An 18,713-nucleotide genomic window follows, 5' to 3' on the forward strand; every position below is an offset into this window, starting at 1 on the left:
AGATGTTGAAGTGCAAAAAGGAACATACGTAACAGAAAGCTGAAAAATAAAACTAAAGACATATTAATATTTTAGTAACAAACAACAATTATGGCTAGATAGACTCTAATGGTAAAAAGTGAACTTTAACTTCCACAAAATTAATTTGTAAGATGAGATTTACATCACTTATATACTTTATATTAGTCTTATCTCTAACAAATGTGAAACTTCCACTACAGAATACTTGAACAATGTTTTCTTTTTTAAAGGAATATAAAATAAAAAAATTCAATCACATTGAAAGAAAGTAATATGAAAAACTAAAAAAGTTAAAAATATTTTAACACAATTTATTTGAATTTACGTTTAATTTTAGTCTTCACAATTTCCGGAAGATTATTTCAATAGATTGAATATTTAATTATAACTACACTTTATATATGACAATATTCCAACTTGTACAGAAGTTTTTGAACTTGGCTAAAATTATTATAACACCGTATAAAAACCTCTACATGAATGCATTAATGATAGGTAGAAGAAAATTGAAAGTAAAGTTAGAAAAATATCAAGAAAAAAATATCATTTATAGTGATGACTATTCCGATAAGATTACAAGCAAGACATTATGAAATATTTTCCAAAAAAATCTTCAAATCAAAACTCTCAATAAAGATCTTTTTTACCAAACTAAATTTTTTGGGGATTTCTTAAAAGTGACTCATCATGATTTTAAGTATAGAATAATTTATTATTTTTAATACATACTTTTGTAATTCACAATATAATCAATTATATGCTAAAATTATGATAAATTTGTATGTAATATTATTAAATATATAAAGACATATTCACACACAAAAGTTGATCATTCAAACCAAAACTGAAAAATTATAAACTAAAAGTGAACAGTGGTATTGATACTATAACAGTAGCTTTGCTCTTGCCATCTTCTTTTTGACTTGATTTTTCTTTTGGTGATATTTGAAGATATTTAATTGGTGGTATCTTTAATAGCCCAGTTCATGAATACAACGAGAATTATACATTGGTTATATTGACATTGAAAGTTCACATTTAATGACAGCATATGATCGTGTTCATGGATTTGAACATCTCATAACTTTATTTATTTTATAACTTTGACAATAATTTAATTTCTACAAAATGTAATGGTTAACGGATAAGGAGAAAAGAAAAGAGATTGATGACAAAAAAGGGCACATATGATGTATCACGTTGTATTATTTGAAGCTGTTACTCTTATGGGCGTTTCGACAACTTTCCAAATTTTTTAACTTAGTCAAAAATTAAAGTGTGGCTACATGACGAATGCTAACTTTAGTTAGATTTCTACACATCAGCGTCAAATTATGTGACGAGTGACTTTCTATTTTAAGAAATGTGAGAAAAAAATTTTACATGGAATGAGACAATACAATTGTTTTCACTCAATATATTTATTTTTTTATGATAAAAAAAATATAAAAAAAAGTGATTTTATTACAAATGCCGAGATATACTCTAATTATCTATATGTTTATTTGTTCTCACCCTTCATGTTAATAATATGTTTATCAATCTTTTCATCTATCTATTTCGATCAGGTAATAGGATCCTTAGTATAAAAATATATTTCGATGCTAAAGTCAGTAACATGATATATGTAATAAATATTGTAATTAGTGAATCTATTAAAATTTTTGGTGAACATTAATAATTTATATTACTTGTATATAAATTTGTCTTTTTTTGGGACTAAGATCTATATGTTTATCTTATTTTAAAGCTTCTTGACTTAATTAATTATCTTTAATCCTTTATTATATAATATAAGTTAAAAATAATGTTATTGATGTAGATGTCTTAAGTGATCTCCTATGATGCTAATGTGCTGGTTGATGTGTCATTCTCTTCTACTTTCCATACATTACAAATGAAGACACAACAAAATTAAACTAAGAGAGAGAGGACTGTAGTGTTATCACAAAAAGTATTAAATGTGTTTTATGTCTCATAATTAACATGTGATTTAACTTTTGTGATGCAATTAATTATTGAATCAAGTTAATTGTATAATTCACTACTAATATTTATTTTGGGAAGACAAACTAATAAGAAAGGTGATTGGAGCGGATGAAAAATTACATTAACTTTATTTTTTTTAATGGTATTCCTCAAATAAGTATCTTGAAAGTAGATGATGTTTCGTTGTTTGAGTGGTTCCTATTGAAAGTTATTGTTGTGACTAGAACTTCGATATTTTAAGGAAAATTACCAATCGAATTTTGAGTTTAATGTGTGTTGGTAACATCTCATTTAATTAATTAATTGATACCGGCTACCTTACTTAAAGAATAAATTACCACATGAAATGTTTGTTGGAAAAAGTGTTTTCTGATGATGTTATTTGTGTACTTATTTTTATTGTTATGCTTATAATTAATGATAAAATGGTCATAACTTTGCATGTAATGTATTATTAGCGGATTAGAAAATAGGAGTTAAACAAAGTGAGAACTTATATCAATATGTTATATTATGTTGATGACTTGATCGAATGATATATTTGTATTGACAGTTTCTAAACATTATTTAGTAGGTGATTTCATAGAATTTAAGAGTTTTAAAATATATATTGAGGCTAAAAATAGCCAGAAAATTAGAATAAATTTTCTTTGCATCGAGATAACTTATGAAAGGAAGCAAAGTCTATAACATTTTCTATAAAACAAATTTATAATATCTATAGTCTTCTAGATGTAGGGAGATTAATTCACGTGTCTTTCATGAAGCCGGCCGTACTTAACACATTATCCTAATTTATACAACAACCTTGTATTATTGAAAGATAACTCTAAGACTCGTAAGATATTTGAAGAAAAAAGTTTGAAGCAAGTTTTTTACATGTATAAAACATTGCAATAAGTAAAATTTAAGCTTCTACTCGTAAGATCTTCGTATTTCAATTTCTAAGAATATTACAATATTATGGTAACATTTTTTTCAAAATATACATATATATATATATATATGTGTATATTTAAGAATATTTTTCCTTAATTTGGAATTTATATATATATATATATATATATATATATATATATATATATATATATATATATATATATATATATATATATATATATATATATATGAAGATTTTTAATAGATCAATAATTGTTAAAAATAACAAGAGAAAATGATGGAGACACAATATAAAACTACATGATTCAAAGCATGTAGTCACTTTTTTATTTCATAGTGTTTTAGTTATGACTGGAACGAACATAATGCAAATACAAAGACAAAATGTAGACATGGAGACAATAGAAAACAAACATTAGAACTTTTCAAATTTGTTTACTTTATCTCACCAATAAATAAATAAATATATATATATATATATATATATATATATATATATATATATATTTATTTATTTTCTTGTCTGTTTTTAAGTCTTCCTGAAGACAATTATAAAATAAGAACAAATTATACTAATGGAAGGATTTGCATACCTACCCACTTAGTGCATGTTTAAATTTTAATTACAAAGTCAAATTAAACTCAACCGTAAAATTATCATTGATCAAAGAAACTCAGTTGTAACTTTTAAGTCAATTAGAATTTGAAAGTAAATTAAAATTTGAGCTAAATTCAACTTTTAATTAAATCTAAGAGAAAAAAAAGGAGAATATGGTGACCTATTTCTGCAATATGTCACATTCATAAAATTTTAAGACAATAAATCTGAGTATGGTAATTTACAAGATTTTTTTGTAAAGTTTAAATTTACATATTATATCATTACTGATTCCCTTGTTAGTTATAATTATTTGATAGTGAGTGATAATTGAGATAAAAGTTGACCTAGAAATGTCTAATCTTTGAATGATAAAATTACATCATTTAACCTTCATATATAAAAAAATATGTGTGATGTTAAAAAAAGTGAACTTTAAACTTAATTCAACCTTACAAAATAAGTTTGTAAAATGATGTTTATACTTACTTATATACTATAAACCACTGGTACAAAAGAGATACTAAAACAAGTCATTAAATTGGTTATACGAGAACCGATGTAGTGCAAAATGTAGTAGCAATTTTGAGAATACTGAAAAGTATACTAGATCGGTTGCATTTTTAACCGATCTAATATGTCATCTTTTTACTCAGGCACGAAACTCCTTTTCACTTTTCGACAAGTTCTTTCTCTTCTCTCTCAAGCCTCCACTACTCACCATTATTCAGCATTGTTGCTCACCATCGTTGCTGCAGTGCTTCACCAAACCCTTTGACTCCAAGCTTTCACTAGTAAAAAATTGGGTTTTTACAGCGCACATTATGCCACGGTTCACCGGAAACCGCAGCATAATGGTGCGCGGTGGCAGTTTTGTAAATAAATCGAAAACATATGCCGCGGTTCAGAGCGGAACCGCGGCATATACTCCAGTCAACCATCCCCTTTGACGCCACGTGTGAATAAAAAATTAAATAACAGAGTATATGCCGCGGTTCTATGGACACCCGCGGCATATACCCCTGCCAATTTATTGCAGGGGCTGACTGATTCAGAGAATTTCAAAAGTACAAGGGTATATGCCGCGGTTCCTCAGAGCAACCGCGGCATATACCCCTGCCAATTTATTGCAGGGCTGACTGAGTCAGAGAATTTAAAAAGTTACAAGGGTATATGCCGCGGTCCTCAGAGAAACCGCGGCATATACCGCAGTAACTTCTCAAATTCTCTGCTAGTCAGAGAATTTCAGAAGTTACAGGGGTATATGCCGCGGTTTCACAGAGCAACCGCGGCATATACCCCTGTCATCTACTGAAATTTCCCAAAAGGCAGTTGGGGAGACAGTTGTATTCAGCACGTTACAAGGGTATAGGCCGCAGTTCTACGAGCAACCGCGACCTATTCTCCTACCTGAAATTAATTTAAAATGAATTTGAAATATTTCGAGGTATATACCGCGGTTGCCCGCTGAACCGCTGCATATAGTTTGAAAATAATTTCAAAAATGCCATTTAGGTTAATTTTTTTAATCAGTATATGCCGCGGTTGGGCGTGAAACCACGGCATATACCCATATTATACCGCGGTTAAGTAGTGAACCGCGGTAGATTCTCCAGTTCAGAGTTAAAAAATAAAACTTGGAACAATGTCGTCTTCTTCGCGTGCGCGCTCTCTGTTTCGCGTTTTTCTTCTCCCTCCGACACCCATCATCTCCGATACCTCATTTTTCACCGTTTAAACTTAAAATTGTTCGGTCATTTCTCATTTTTGACGATAAAAAACAGTTTTAGCCGATCAAAATCGTTTGAAACGCCTGTCATTCCTCTCCGCTGCCATTTCGTTTTTCTTGCACCAAGCTTTTTCGCCGCCCCTGTTCCAGGTATTTATGCCCGGTGCCATCTCCTATTGATCAGGAACATGTTATCCCTCCCCCTCCCACAGGTAAACTTAATAAACATTTATGTGCAATTATTTCTATCTCTTGTATAATCTAACATTTACTCTGACAGGGAGAAGCGGCAAAGGAAGTTGTTCTGCATCAGCCATCCTAGAGGATGACATGGACGATGGTAGTCCATGTCTGCTATACATTTTAGAGGATACTGAGATGGTGCTGGTAGCTCGTGGAACAGAGTTTAGGTCAGCGACTGTATGTCATGGTATGCAACTATTAGAGGATGAGGTGAAGGTCTCAGTGGATGAAATGATCATACCCGATGCCTCGGTTCCTCTGTCCACGGAAGAGATTTTCACGTGGAACAAGCATATAAGTCGTTTATCACTTGGCCTAAATTTTTTGTTAAACCAGTTTCTGACCCCTCGGTATGAAATTCTTCTTTACACTTCTCAATTTTAAAGGTTTTTGATGTCAAAACTTATCTTATCTTTTCATGTAACAACAGACGCAGGCACAAGAGAAGATTCCTCTATCTGAGGATGACCCTCTTTCTTCATTGCATCTACTTGCTGACATCCTTGATGATAAGCCTTTGGAGGTTGAGTATGATGCTAATGTATTTGGGGCAGGCTCTGAGGTCCCAATATACATTAATAGCCAAGATGTCTGTGAGCTTGCGTCGGGAACACAAGAGTTGAATATTTCAATTATTCAACTATGGACGATGTAAGTCTATGACCAATTATTTATATATAAAATTGATTTATATATCAAGTATCCTTATATCAAAGTTAATTTTTGATTTCAGGTATATGTCTGGGGTCAGTTGGGGCGTTCTGATGATTATGGATTCATTGATCCCCAATCAATTCATGAATCAAATGATTTTGAGCAGATCAACATGAGTCTGATAAGAAGTTTTGGAAGGGGCAAGAAAATATACTTTTTGCCTTATATATCCGGGTAGGTGAACTTTGTTAACATAATAATGTTCCATATGTGATTTTAATATTTAATAGTTACGTTATTATGAATTTCAGGCGCCATTGGCAACTTCTTGTTATGTCTATGCAAGACAACTATGCTTTGTGGTTCTGCTCATTGCACAGGCCTCCTCCCACACAACTCAAACAAGCAATTGATTGGTAAGAACCTCAATGTTTGGACTTTCTTTGTTATATAAATGAATGCTAAAACCTTTTTTTATATACAGTTCTATTCCAGCAAGTATGATGATGGGTGAGAGATCAATTGTTAATAGTAGAAAGATTGCTTGGATTTCTCTCAAGGTTTGACATATGCTAAAGTCATACTTTGTTATGATTGTTTTATTTTAATGTAATTCACTAACTATTATCAACTGTGATGATATATTGTAGTGTAACAGACAAAATGGGTCATATGAGTGCGGATACTATGTAATGTATTGGATGACCCATATTGTTCGTTCTCACATCACAAGTCGCTAGGAAACGGTAATATTTAACTTTAACAAATTTTGATTTTTTCCCAAATGTTGAATTCATATACACTAATTAATATGAATTGTCTTTTGCAGAGATTCAAGACTACTACACCAGTTCCTGAGAAGTCACTATTATTCATTAGGAACGCTGCTGCGAAGTATATAATTAGATTATACAATAGCTCTTAGATTTAAACATTGCATTTGATTAGATTGAATTTTCTTAGACTTTGTACTTTATTTGATGTTGAAATACATTTGAACATGTGTTTGTTATGTTCAAATTGAATTTGTGTACATGTTTTTATATGCAGGTCTGTTTTTGTGGTAGTGGATATCACAAAAACAGACCTGCAATTTTAAGAAACTACAGGGGAATATGCCGCGGTTCTAACCACAATCGCGGCATATAGTGTTTCGTTTTTTTAAAATGAGACATATGGCCGCGGTTTTAGCACTAACCGCGGCATATACTAGAGTATATTGCCGCGGTTGAACCGCGGCATATAGTGGATAAATTTTTTTTTTTAAAAAAAAATTGAATTTAGGCAGCGGTTCCGTAGACAACCGCGGCATATTCCGCAACCTATATACCGCGGTCATAACCGCGGCCTAAAGTCTCTGACTTACTACCACGGCTGGATATGCCGCGGTTCGTAAACCGCGACGTATAGTAAAAAATAACCGCGGTAAAATCCCCTCGCTGCACTAGTGTTTTAGCCATCACATTGCTTCGTTCAACACTAGGCTCCATTAGACCGTCGTCGCTGCATTGGACCACCACTCCACCTACGTTGTTGCACCAATCCAACTACGTCACACACCACTCGACCACAAGTTAGATATTTTAAACCAAGTTCTCATGTTAGCTAGTAACGGATCAAAGTTATACGAATGTGATTCAAATCAATGATCTGTATGAGAATGACGTTGAAGAGTTTCTACAATTTGCTCTATGGCATGAGACTGCTTTAAATGGAAAATATTATTGTCCTTGTGTTAATTGTTTGAATGAGAGAAGACAAGAAATTAAATGGATATAAAAACATCTATGTGATGGTATCCTAAAGAGTTATGCAACATGAATCTATAGTAAAGTTGTACACCTTTCAATCATATCTCAAAGTCAAGAGTCAATACATTGTGAGGATCGCATGGAAGATATGATTCAAGATATTGAAGAAAACAATTTTCGACGAGCACACTAATATTTGTTGTCTTACTTTTAAAATTAAAGCAAATATTAGATTGGTTAGTGTCATAATCGATCTAACAATCCTTTTTGAAAAATATTGTTTTAACTTTTTTAGCTAAATGTATAAGATTGGTTTGTCCATAACCAATATAATAGTTAGATATATTACATTAATTGTATATAACTGATCTAATATATCTAGGATATATTACATATTATATCTAGAATCGATGTAATATGTACTTTAGAACCAATTTAATAAACATTTTCTGCACTAGTGAACTCGCTTTATCTCTAATTAATGTGAGATTTTCAAGACACCCTGCTTAAGCTGAGATATATATACATTTTGAACACAAAACTAGACATTAATGGATGGTTCGATAACGGTCTGATAGTAGATGACACGATATGTCAAACAAACAACAAATTTTCTAATAGCGAGTAACACAATAGGTTCAACAAATAACAAAAATTCATAGTTCTAATACCATATTAAAAAGTAGATTTTAAATCTAACTCAACTAATAAAAAATAAGCTTATAAAATAACGTTTGCATCTACTTTCATATTATAAAATCATCTTAACTTTAGTCAATGTGAGATAATGTGAGATATCTGACCATTGAATGATAACTTTGCATCATCCATGTATCAGAAAGAAGACAGAATTTAAATTTGAAGTGGTGACTTGAATTTTGGGGTTAATGAATCTTTGTTTAAAAGGGAATCATCATCCACACACGACTTCGTTATATAATTAGCAAGTTCAGATTGAGAATAATTGTTTGCAGCTGCATGCTCACTGTTGCCATTAATTACATGGGTTCAGCCACTGGACCTACCTTCCGGTTTCCACGAACAATGACATTCCAAGATACAGATAAAATCCCCGTGTCATAAATTCCATTGAATTACCAAGGACTAGTCCTTTTCATCAGAACCTTTGCCTTACTATCACTGATGTTGTATAAGACGAACTTCAACAGTTGAAAATGATACTAAGTCCCAAATAATTACACATGGATGGCCATGTCCTTAATTACAAGCTCATGTTAACTTCCAACAGATGTTATTGGCCTCTGCATGTGACTGTTTTTCCAAGAAGATTGCAATTATGAGTTCAAGCCTCTCCTACCATGATATCCATTAATAAGCTCCAAAGAAAAAAACTTATCTTAATGTTAAAACTTTTGGTCCTACTCAATTCCTTGTACATATCATATTCTTTTTATGAGAAAAAAGACTACAGCTAGCTACAGTCATCACATACAAACTTTTTTACCACTTAAGCTGTACTCCAATAACATTTTCCAGTTTTCACCACTTGAATACATCCAAGTGGGTGCAATATTTCTTGTTTCACCTACCTGATTTAAGTTGTCACTGAAGCCAAGTGTCTCCAGCCATCAGTTTTTTTGCAATTCTAAGCTTGTGGGCTACTTGCAACATGTAACACAATCCACACACGTCTAAAATGCACCATTATTGTCAACTTTTGTCGCATAGCACCAATCTATTTATTTTCTTTATTAAGGGTCTATGTCAATTCAGCTACCTTTTTTTTCCACCTTACAGAGTTCAAAAACCCTTTTGGTATTTGGATAGTCTTTGTACTCTCACCGTACAACTATTAAGCGCATTAAGCCACTAACTAATGTTTATTACTTGCTTTAAAACATCATTCTCCAAAGTCCGAATCAGGTGCTTTCTCTTGCCCCTCTCACTCTATAAATAAACAAGGAAGGTGGCTAGTGTAGAACCTAATTAAGCAACAACAGCATCATATCTATCTTTGTTCCTCGTTGCCTGTTGTTTTCTTTCAAGAGAGATGGCATCTCAAAACACAAACCAGGAGAAATCAGGGGTGATTGGTCGAGTATTGGCCTTGCCAAAAGTTCTTAAGAAGAAGGTGTTGGGAATTTGTAGGTTAACAAAAGAGATAGCCCAAGATGATCCTAGAAAAGTTATTCATTCACTAAAAGTGGGGCTTGCAATATCACTGGTTTCTCTTTTCTATTACTATCAACCACTATATGAGAATTTTGGTCTATCAGCAATGTGGGCTGTGATGACTGTAGTGGTAGTTTTTGAATATACAGTCGGTAAGCTAATAGTTTCTTCATGTTTTAACCAATCATCGTAATATACAAAACCCATGTTTGGTTTTGTTTTTATTTATTCCACAGTTAAACTAACCATTCTATTTATAATTTTTGGCACATGTTTAGGAGCCACTCTAGGAAAAGGTTTGAATAGGACAATTGCAACATTGGCAGCTGGTGCTCTTGGTGTTGGTGCTCATTACTTAGCCAGCCTTTCTGGAGCAACAGGGGAACCAATATTGATTGGTGCATTTGTCTTTGTGCAAGGTGAAAAAAAGTTACAAACTTTATAATAAACATAGAAAAAGCCAACAGAATACGTCTCTTGGTGTAGCCATTTATGGTATAATTGTTTTGATGGATTTTTTTTTTGTTTGTTTTGCAGCTGCCATAGCATCGTTTATAAGGTTTTTTCCGAAGGTGAAGGCGAGATATGATTATGGGATGCTTATATTCATCTTGACATTCTCTTTGATATCCGTGTCTGGTTTTCGAGAAGTTGAAGTGTTGGAAATGGCACACAAGAGACTCTCAACTATATTTATAGGGGGTTCAGCCTGTGTGATGATTTCCATTTTTGTTTGCCCTGTGTGGGCTGGTGAAGAGTTCCACTATTCCATTGCTCACAAGCTGGAAATACTCGGCGATTTCTTGGAAGGTTAGTTACATAGTACAAGTTATTGCAAGTGGATAACCATACAGATAATAATATGCTGTCTTTCTAACAACAAAATGGAAACATTATCTTGAATCATGCATAACTTGTTACGTATTTTACAGCTTTTGTACATGAATACTTCAAACCACAAGAAGGAGAATCTGAAGACAGCAAAGGAGATTCTAAAGACAAATCATTTTTGGAAGGTTACAAAAAGGTTCTCAATTCTAAAAGCATAGATGACTCTTTGGTGAGTGTTCTTTGTATATATTTCTTCACCTAAATGAAATCTCATGCATGCACATGTCTCATCTAATTTAACTTTCTTATTGCGCAGGCAAATTTTGCAAAATGGGAGCCAGGTCATGGCAAGTTTAGATTTCGTCATCCTTGGGACCTATACCTCAAGATTGGTGCTCTTTCTCGCCAATGTGCATATCGAATGGAAGCTATAGATGCAAACTTTAATTCAGATATCAAAGTATATATTCCTCCATCAATCTAATACATCTTCTATTATCATGTCCAAGTAAAATATCATTAAACAGTATTAGCATGTAAAGAAAAAACTTATTACAACCATTATATATTTGTAGTCTTGATCAATATTTTTACCTGATATATAAGAAAAAAACCTCCAATATTCAATTATATGTCACGTGACCTTGATATAAATGTATTATGTGTAATAATTTTTTCATCTGTGACAACACAAATAAATAATTGGAACTTTTACTATTGTGATTCAATTTTTTACAACCTTGCATGTATTTGAATATATATATATATATATATATATATATATATATATATATATATATATATATATATATATATATATATATATATAAACTTTGTTATGGCTCATGATGATTACATATATATTGACATGTACTTGTCTCAACATCTGTAGGGATCCCAGGATTTTCGTTCCACCATCCAAGAGTTATGCTCAGAAATGAGTTTGGAATCTAGCAAAGCCTTCAAGGAACTAGGATCATCGATTAGAACAATGACTAGGCCTTCTTCTTCCGACACACATGTTGCAAACGCAAAATCTGCAGTGAAGAGCCTCAAGTCGTTGCTCCAATCATGTACAAGGAAAGAAACAGACCTTTTATCACTTATACCAGCTGCAACAGTGGCTTCACTACTGATTGATATTGTGGAAATCACAGAGAAAATAGCAGATTCGGTGAATGATCTTGCCACCCTGACAGGTTTTGAGGTTGTAGATACAGATAAATCTCCTAAAGTACCATCACAATCTTCACACTGTGAATGTGATGAACCAGTTGCCAAAACTGATCATCTCCAAGTCGTTATTCTAATTGAGGAGTCAGCACTAGCTGTGTCAGATAGTGAAAAATCAAACGTAGTTTGAGTTTGACAATTAGCACACGTAAAGATTGTAATAATATATCATTGCTTCAACTTATTCACAACAGAAAATAATGGTGCATTAATTGCACCTTATAGAGTGTTTTGAAAGCATACCCTTATGTTTTCTAAACCGTGAGGGGTATCTTATGTACAATAATGTCAAATTTGTAATCTGGATTTCAATTCATTTATGAGCACCATTCTCATTATTTTAACTGATATTTTGCATTCTGAATTTGAATCTCTTAATTAATCACTCTCCCTTTTATTCCTTAATTGTGTTGTACATATGTATAATATTCTTTTGCTTGGAACAAATATTACCAAGTTAAATTATCAACCCTTTATACTTATTTATTTTTTAATTCTCGTCATTAATTGTCATTTAGTGATCATCTCTAATTTAAATAGGATTCTTTACTATATATAAAAAGTACATGTAAATTTGGTACCACAAATATTCAGTTTGTTACCAAACCATAAATAAACTAGGCATCTTAATTCAACACGGCAACTAATACCACCAATTAATGTTACTCTAAGGTAAAGATAAGTTCGTGGTAAACCAGCAGCTAATGATGATTACTTTTGAAATCACATGCTTGACATATATTCTCTGTGGTAAATGGTCAATAAATAAACACATAACATGAAAAAGTATAGTATATTAGGAATCCAAGTATAAGCCAGAAAAATTGAATACAGTATATAAAAAAACTTATAAGTTTATTATTTTTTAAGGTTTTAGATGGTAGTTGATGTTAATATATTATGTGAGTTGAATTTAATTGACATAAATTCTCTTAAAAAGGTGTATATTTCATTAATTAAGCACTTATCATGATTAATCTAAACGAGGATTTTTTGGATGTACGAAGATTTTCATATAACACTTCTTCCTATTTTATTTTAAGTTTGCTTAGGTTTCCAAACCTCTTTAGTCAAAATCTCTTCTTTTGTAAGTTGTAAATCGTTAGGGTGTATCTATCTAGTTCTCGACAATCAAGTTAGTGATTAATCCAATCGAGAGTCACAATAAAATTTTAAATTCACAATAAATGCAAACACTTATCTTTTATGTTAGATTTCTATTTATAAGTATCAATACCTCTATTTATAAGTTTTAATATGGACTTATGATTTTAATGGAATCCTATTCACGACTCAATCATGACCTATTATTCGAAAATAATTCTTACTAATAATCTTGATTAGAAGTACTATTTAGATATTTTTATTGCAAGGAATCGTCCGTTCGATATCCCTTTCCGTGACCCTGAGATTCATTAACAAAGAACGTTCCCTTATCTTAGATGTTTGGACCAGAGCCAATTTGGACCGGTCTCCCTGATCTTACCCAGTTAGTTCCTCTATGCGGCTATGGGGGTATATGGCCATAAGGATTATTTTAATATTGCCTACATGCTGATAGGTATGGTGATGAGTATCTATAGCAAATGACAGGTTACTTCTTCTCAGTTGGAAAGAAAGTGGAGAGATCTAATTAGTGGGTTCATGCTTTTCACCGTCCAATTAATTCAATGAAAAAGATAATTTGCTTTCACCAACCAATACATAGAGTGTCATATCAGATGCATTACACTGCAATTATGGCAATGCTTGTTCTTGCTAAATTTCTTTACCAAAAATAAACTTGAATATTTACTTTTCTTATATATGGATGTAATTTACCACAGCAAGCACAGAGGTGGTTATCTAGTCAATTAGCTATGGTGGACATGATTTTTCATTACCTGCATAATTGTGGCCATTATTCATCAAACATTATCCAACCTCTATATAATCATGCATCACAGAAGAAGCAACATGTATATATTCTAGACTCTTCAAAAATATCTCCATCAAATTTTCTCAACCATTAAAAACAACTAGAATATAAAACATGCAATTATTTTCTCAAAATAAATATTTCTGGCTTATATTTTGTTTTCACTTATAGTATATTATTATATTTCTGGAAATTGATCTTTTATTCTCCATCACCATAACTTTTATATCTTTTTATGTAACTATGGATCATTTTTTTTATCTGGTATCTCAACAGTGTTAGATAAAAGAATTCAACTAGAAATGTAAAATTTATTTGACAGCAAAAGAGCACTGAGATGCTTACTAAATAAATAAATAAGAAAAAAGCTGTTAGATGTACATACGCATGCACACTATTCACACAAGGCAGAGATATGCGCACACACATATCACTAGGAACGGTGTTCATCGCCTTTCACCAGATTTTAAACTATTATACAGACACTTATATTGAAATTTAATAATGATGTTACTTTTTCATGTTTTTTTTATCTTATTTAATGTAAGTGGATGTTCTTTAATTTTAAATATATGTATTTAAACAACTTCAGTAACTCTTGTTTTATTTAACTTAGCATGATCTTCAAGTTTTGTAAATTTTATCATGATGATTTTCTTACATATTTTTTAGCATATTGGAGCATTTTGAAAATGTTAATTTTAGTTGAGCTTTGCAAGGCAGTTATTATTGGTGATATGATCGCTTGTAAGTAATTTTTTTTGAGGTAATATTTCCTTTATTCATTTGTCAAATTTTGAAAGTGTTTTTATTTATTTAACTATTGTTTTCAAAGTTCAAGATAACATTAATTGCTATTTTTTTCATTTATTATCTTATCATTCACCTAATATTTAATTAGTTTACATGTATGTATTTATTGTATGTATTGTAATGTAGAAATGAAAAGACCAAAATACAAAAATCTTATAAATATTTAATTAAATTCAATGAAATTTATATACTTTGTGGTTTTATTAAAAGAACCTTAAATGATACTTGAAAGGAAATTAAAGGAGGTATGAAAATTTCTTGATAACATGTTTCCATGAATTTAGATATCACAATATTTTTAAAATTGGTTGTGTTTCATTTGTTAAGAGTTCTTTTAAAATATTATATTACTTGGTGAAAAATTATGGTAAAATAAAAATAACTTGAGTGTGATAATACCTAATCAAGAATTTGAACATTTCAAGTATCAATAATGGCAAATGGTTGAAAAACAAGTTTGATGATAAAAATTAAATTCAGATTGGAACTTCGCATATATGTAGAACTTAACTGAAAGTTGTTTATAATTTATAAAATTGTTGTGCATAATATAAAAGTTAAATTTGGGAATCAGCCTATGTGAATAATTCAATTTAAACGTAAAATGTCGACTTTGATAACTTATTACTAAGTTCAAATATTATGAAAATAATTGAATTTGATATTGTAAAACTTAAAATGAATAACTTTATTTGTCAGCTAAGCTCACTACGTAAACGTAATAATAATAATAATAATAATAATAATAATAATAATAATAATAATAATATATTGTAAATTTTTAAATTATATATGTTATATTAAGTTGTAGTATATATAGCATGATATTTGTTTATTCTTAAGTATAACTTAATTTTGTTATTCGATGTGTGGCATAGCTAAATGTTTACGCTTAGTTTAATTTGTACTTTTGACTTTATGTGTAATGTAGCTTGATAGTTATGCTTATTATAACTTAGTGTGTAACTTAGTTGGATAATATATCTTGATGTTACGATTCAGTGAGTTTAATTTTGTAAAACATGATTTTAACTTTTAAATTTACATACTGTATTACGATGTTTGTGCCAGGTATAATTTCATGCTTTTATTATTTTGATGCTTACACTTTGTAAATGAAATTTATATTTTGAATTTATTTAGTATAGTGTGATGTTTATACAAGATATATAATAATATAGCTTGATGCTATGACTCAATGTCTTTAAGAAGGTGACTTGTGCACTTATTAACGTAATGACATGCTAATAAAAAAAAAGTTAGGGCATGAACTAAACTAAATTAGAGATACTCAATATGGGAAATTAAACTAAAGATGTTCAAGGTGAAGATAAATTAGAAATACTTAAGATGTGAAGTCAAATTAAAAAATTCATGACACAAGATTGAGCTAAAAGTATTTCAGGTGCGAAATCAAGCCAAATATGTCCAAAAAAAATAAGGTTAAGTTAAATATGCTTAAAGTGAAAAGTTAAGTTATAAATGTTTAAGATACATTAAAATAAAAGACAAACTGATGTAAGAGGTTCAAAATAAAGGTTTTAGTACATCCATGTGAATACGAGAATTGTGTTAGAAAAATAAAATTTACATAAGAAATGACAAAATAAGTCACGATCTATAGCTCGAAATATCAACGTTTTATATCAAGAAATAATAATTTGTTCAAACAATTTTTCATTTATTAGTCGAAAACCTCTGTCTCATCCCATTTAACCTGTTTTGGTTTGGAACCTTAGAGAAATTTTCATCACTATATTAATCATATGGAGGTGCTATCCATCTTATTAGTCCAAAACTTTTTCCCTAACTATTTTTTCAAACAACCTCAAAATTTAACAAATTGAAAACCGAATTCTAATAAAATTTTTATCATGAGGTGGAAAGAAAACGAATTTCTACCTTAAACAATGAAGTTACTAGTTGGAGAAATAAATCCATCCAAAATTCATTTGGATTATATCTTTTAGAACAATATTTGTGTTGGAAATCCAAGTGTGAGTCTAAGTCTCATGTTAAATATAAATGAGAAAGTAGAACAATATATAAAGATGAAAGACCTATTGTCTTAAGATTTTTGATAGAGAGTGATGTCAATCTCTTGTATAGTTGGACTCATATCTCATTAGTATTTGTGTCTTCTCGGTGAATCTTCCCCTCAATAGACCCAACAATTTGCGAGAAAATGTCAACAAGTCGAATAATTTTTCACAGTGTAGGTGTTGCTAATGTATTTTTGGGATCAGGTTTAGAAATTCTTTTAGTTTAATTAAATTTTCATTTGTTTTATTTTCTATTTTATCTTGTCAATTTACATGTGTGCACAGTAGTTTTTTAATTATTTATGTCATGAAGAATTGAAAACTAAACAAGAAGCCTTTAATGAAGAGTTAAATTTTGAACCACAAAAGGTTTAATTCTTTCCAACTATTCAACAAAATATTTATACTGAAGAACCTAATTAAACGCAGGATTTGGCTAGATAGAGATGATTTAGATTAACTAAAAGTAAAAGTACGTCTTCAAAGAAACCTAGGATAATTTACATTAGTTAATTTGCCTAGACAGAGATACTGATTCTCCCTCTTTATTTATTATGTAGAGAGTCTCTTTCCTAATTTAATAATTTATAATTTATGATAAAAATGTGCGTTAAAAGAATATATTGAAGATTTAGTGGTAGCACTTTTGTTTGAATTTAATACCAGGCCTAATGATTTCTACAGAAACAAAATATTTAATAATTTTTAGAAAAACTGGTCAGTAGTCGTCACTAGTCAATGAGGAGAGTTATTTAATTTTGTAATAAAAGGATGAGTGACGATTCACGTTAGGTTATGTTATGAGTAAGAATTTAGAATTGTATTTTTAAATAGAAAGTGCGTTTGAGAGTCCATAGAAACCACAGAATGAACATGCTAAAGTGTGAAAAAGCAGAAACAGTGTGTAAGAAAAAAGTGGGTTTTGAGGTGTCTTCCACCATAAATTTCTACTGCTACCACTTTTTCAAAACTCAAACAAAAGTGCTTTAATTATAACCCTTTTTGATTTGTTATAGCAGATATCACTTCTTCATAAATAATAATCTCCTATGCTTATCATCATCTATCTTGAACAACTACCACTAATATCAATTAATCATTTTAACCCACATATTACATTGATTTTTCAGAAAATTATCTAAACTAAAATACAGACACAATTTTATAATCATCATATTATATACATCAATTAAAATTTAATCATTTAATTGATAACATATACATGATTAAGAAATAGGTTTCAGGTGAAATAAAAAAAAATGAATATTCTATTTATATATATAAATTGATTTTATTGTAGTTAATATAAAATTTTCAATGTCTAGTTAAATTAATGATTATTAACTTTTCTTAATGATTCACATTGACAATGTAAAAGGTAATTTATAAAAGTTTTGATAATTTTTATGCAATTAAAACTATTGTACATATGAGTAGTTGTTTGTTTAAGTAATGAACTTACACTCATACCCATAGTTGTATTTAAATAATTTTAATATATATCCACACATTTTAGAAATGGATTGCTGAATAACATTTCGTGCATATTGATTTAAATAATTTTTTTTACCATGAATTCCTCACATTGTTGGACTATTAAAAAAAGTTAGGATTGTGGGTTATTATTTCTTACATTTAAAATGTTTATATATATATATATATATATATATATATAATATTATATATATATATATATATATATATATATATATATATATATATATATATATATAATATATATATATATATATATTATATTGAGATCGAAAACATTAGGGTTATTTGAGATTAATTTCATCCTAACTAAATTTAGAAAAGTAAAATAAGAAGAAAAAATATAATCCAAAACTTAAATTAA

The 18,713-nt window shown here is 30.1% G+C and overlaps 1 protein-coding gene across 1 annotated transcript; it reads left to right on the forward strand.

Annotated features, from left to right (window-relative positions):
• Positions 1-9,853: 9,853 nt before the first annotated feature.
• LOC124823070 (aluminum-activated malate transporter 2-like) lies at positions 9,854-12,418 on the forward strand. The gene is made up of 6 exons (XM_047295201.2): positions 9,854-10,170; positions 10,297-10,437; positions 10,556-10,828; positions 10,951-11,078; positions 11,166-11,309; positions 11,742-12,418. The coding sequence occupies exons 1-6, from the start codon at positions 9,897-9,899 to the stop codon at positions 12,210-12,212; spliced, it is 1,431 nt and encodes a 476-aa protein (XP_047151157.2). The 5' UTR covers positions 9,854-9,896; the 3' UTR covers positions 12,213-12,418.
• The last annotated feature ends 6,295 nt before the right edge of the window (positions 12,419-18,713 follow it).

This window comes from Vigna umbellata, chromosome 3 (assembly GCF_029865625.1).
Source record: "Vigna umbellata cultivar VRB3 chromosome 3, Vumbellata_1.0, whole genome shotgun sequence".
NCBI lineage: Eukaryota > Viridiplantae > Streptophyta > Magnoliopsida > Fabales > Fabaceae > Vigna > Vigna umbellata.

What these genes read in the sequence shown, in the direction of transcription:
- LOC124823070 (XM_047295201.2), top strand. Translation starts at nt 9,897, where the DNA reads ATGGCATCTCAAAACACAAACCAGGAGAAATCAGGGGTGATTGGTCGA. An exon ending in ACTCGGCGATTTCTTGGAAG is followed by an intron (nt 10,829 to 10,950) that starts GTTAGTTACATA and finishes CGTATTTTACAG; the next exon opens with CTTTTGTACATGAATACTTC. An exon ending in ACTTTAATTCAGATATCAAA is followed by an intron (nt 11,310 to 11,741) that starts GTATATATTCCT and finishes CAACATCTGTAG; the next exon opens with GGATCCCAGGATTTTCGTTC.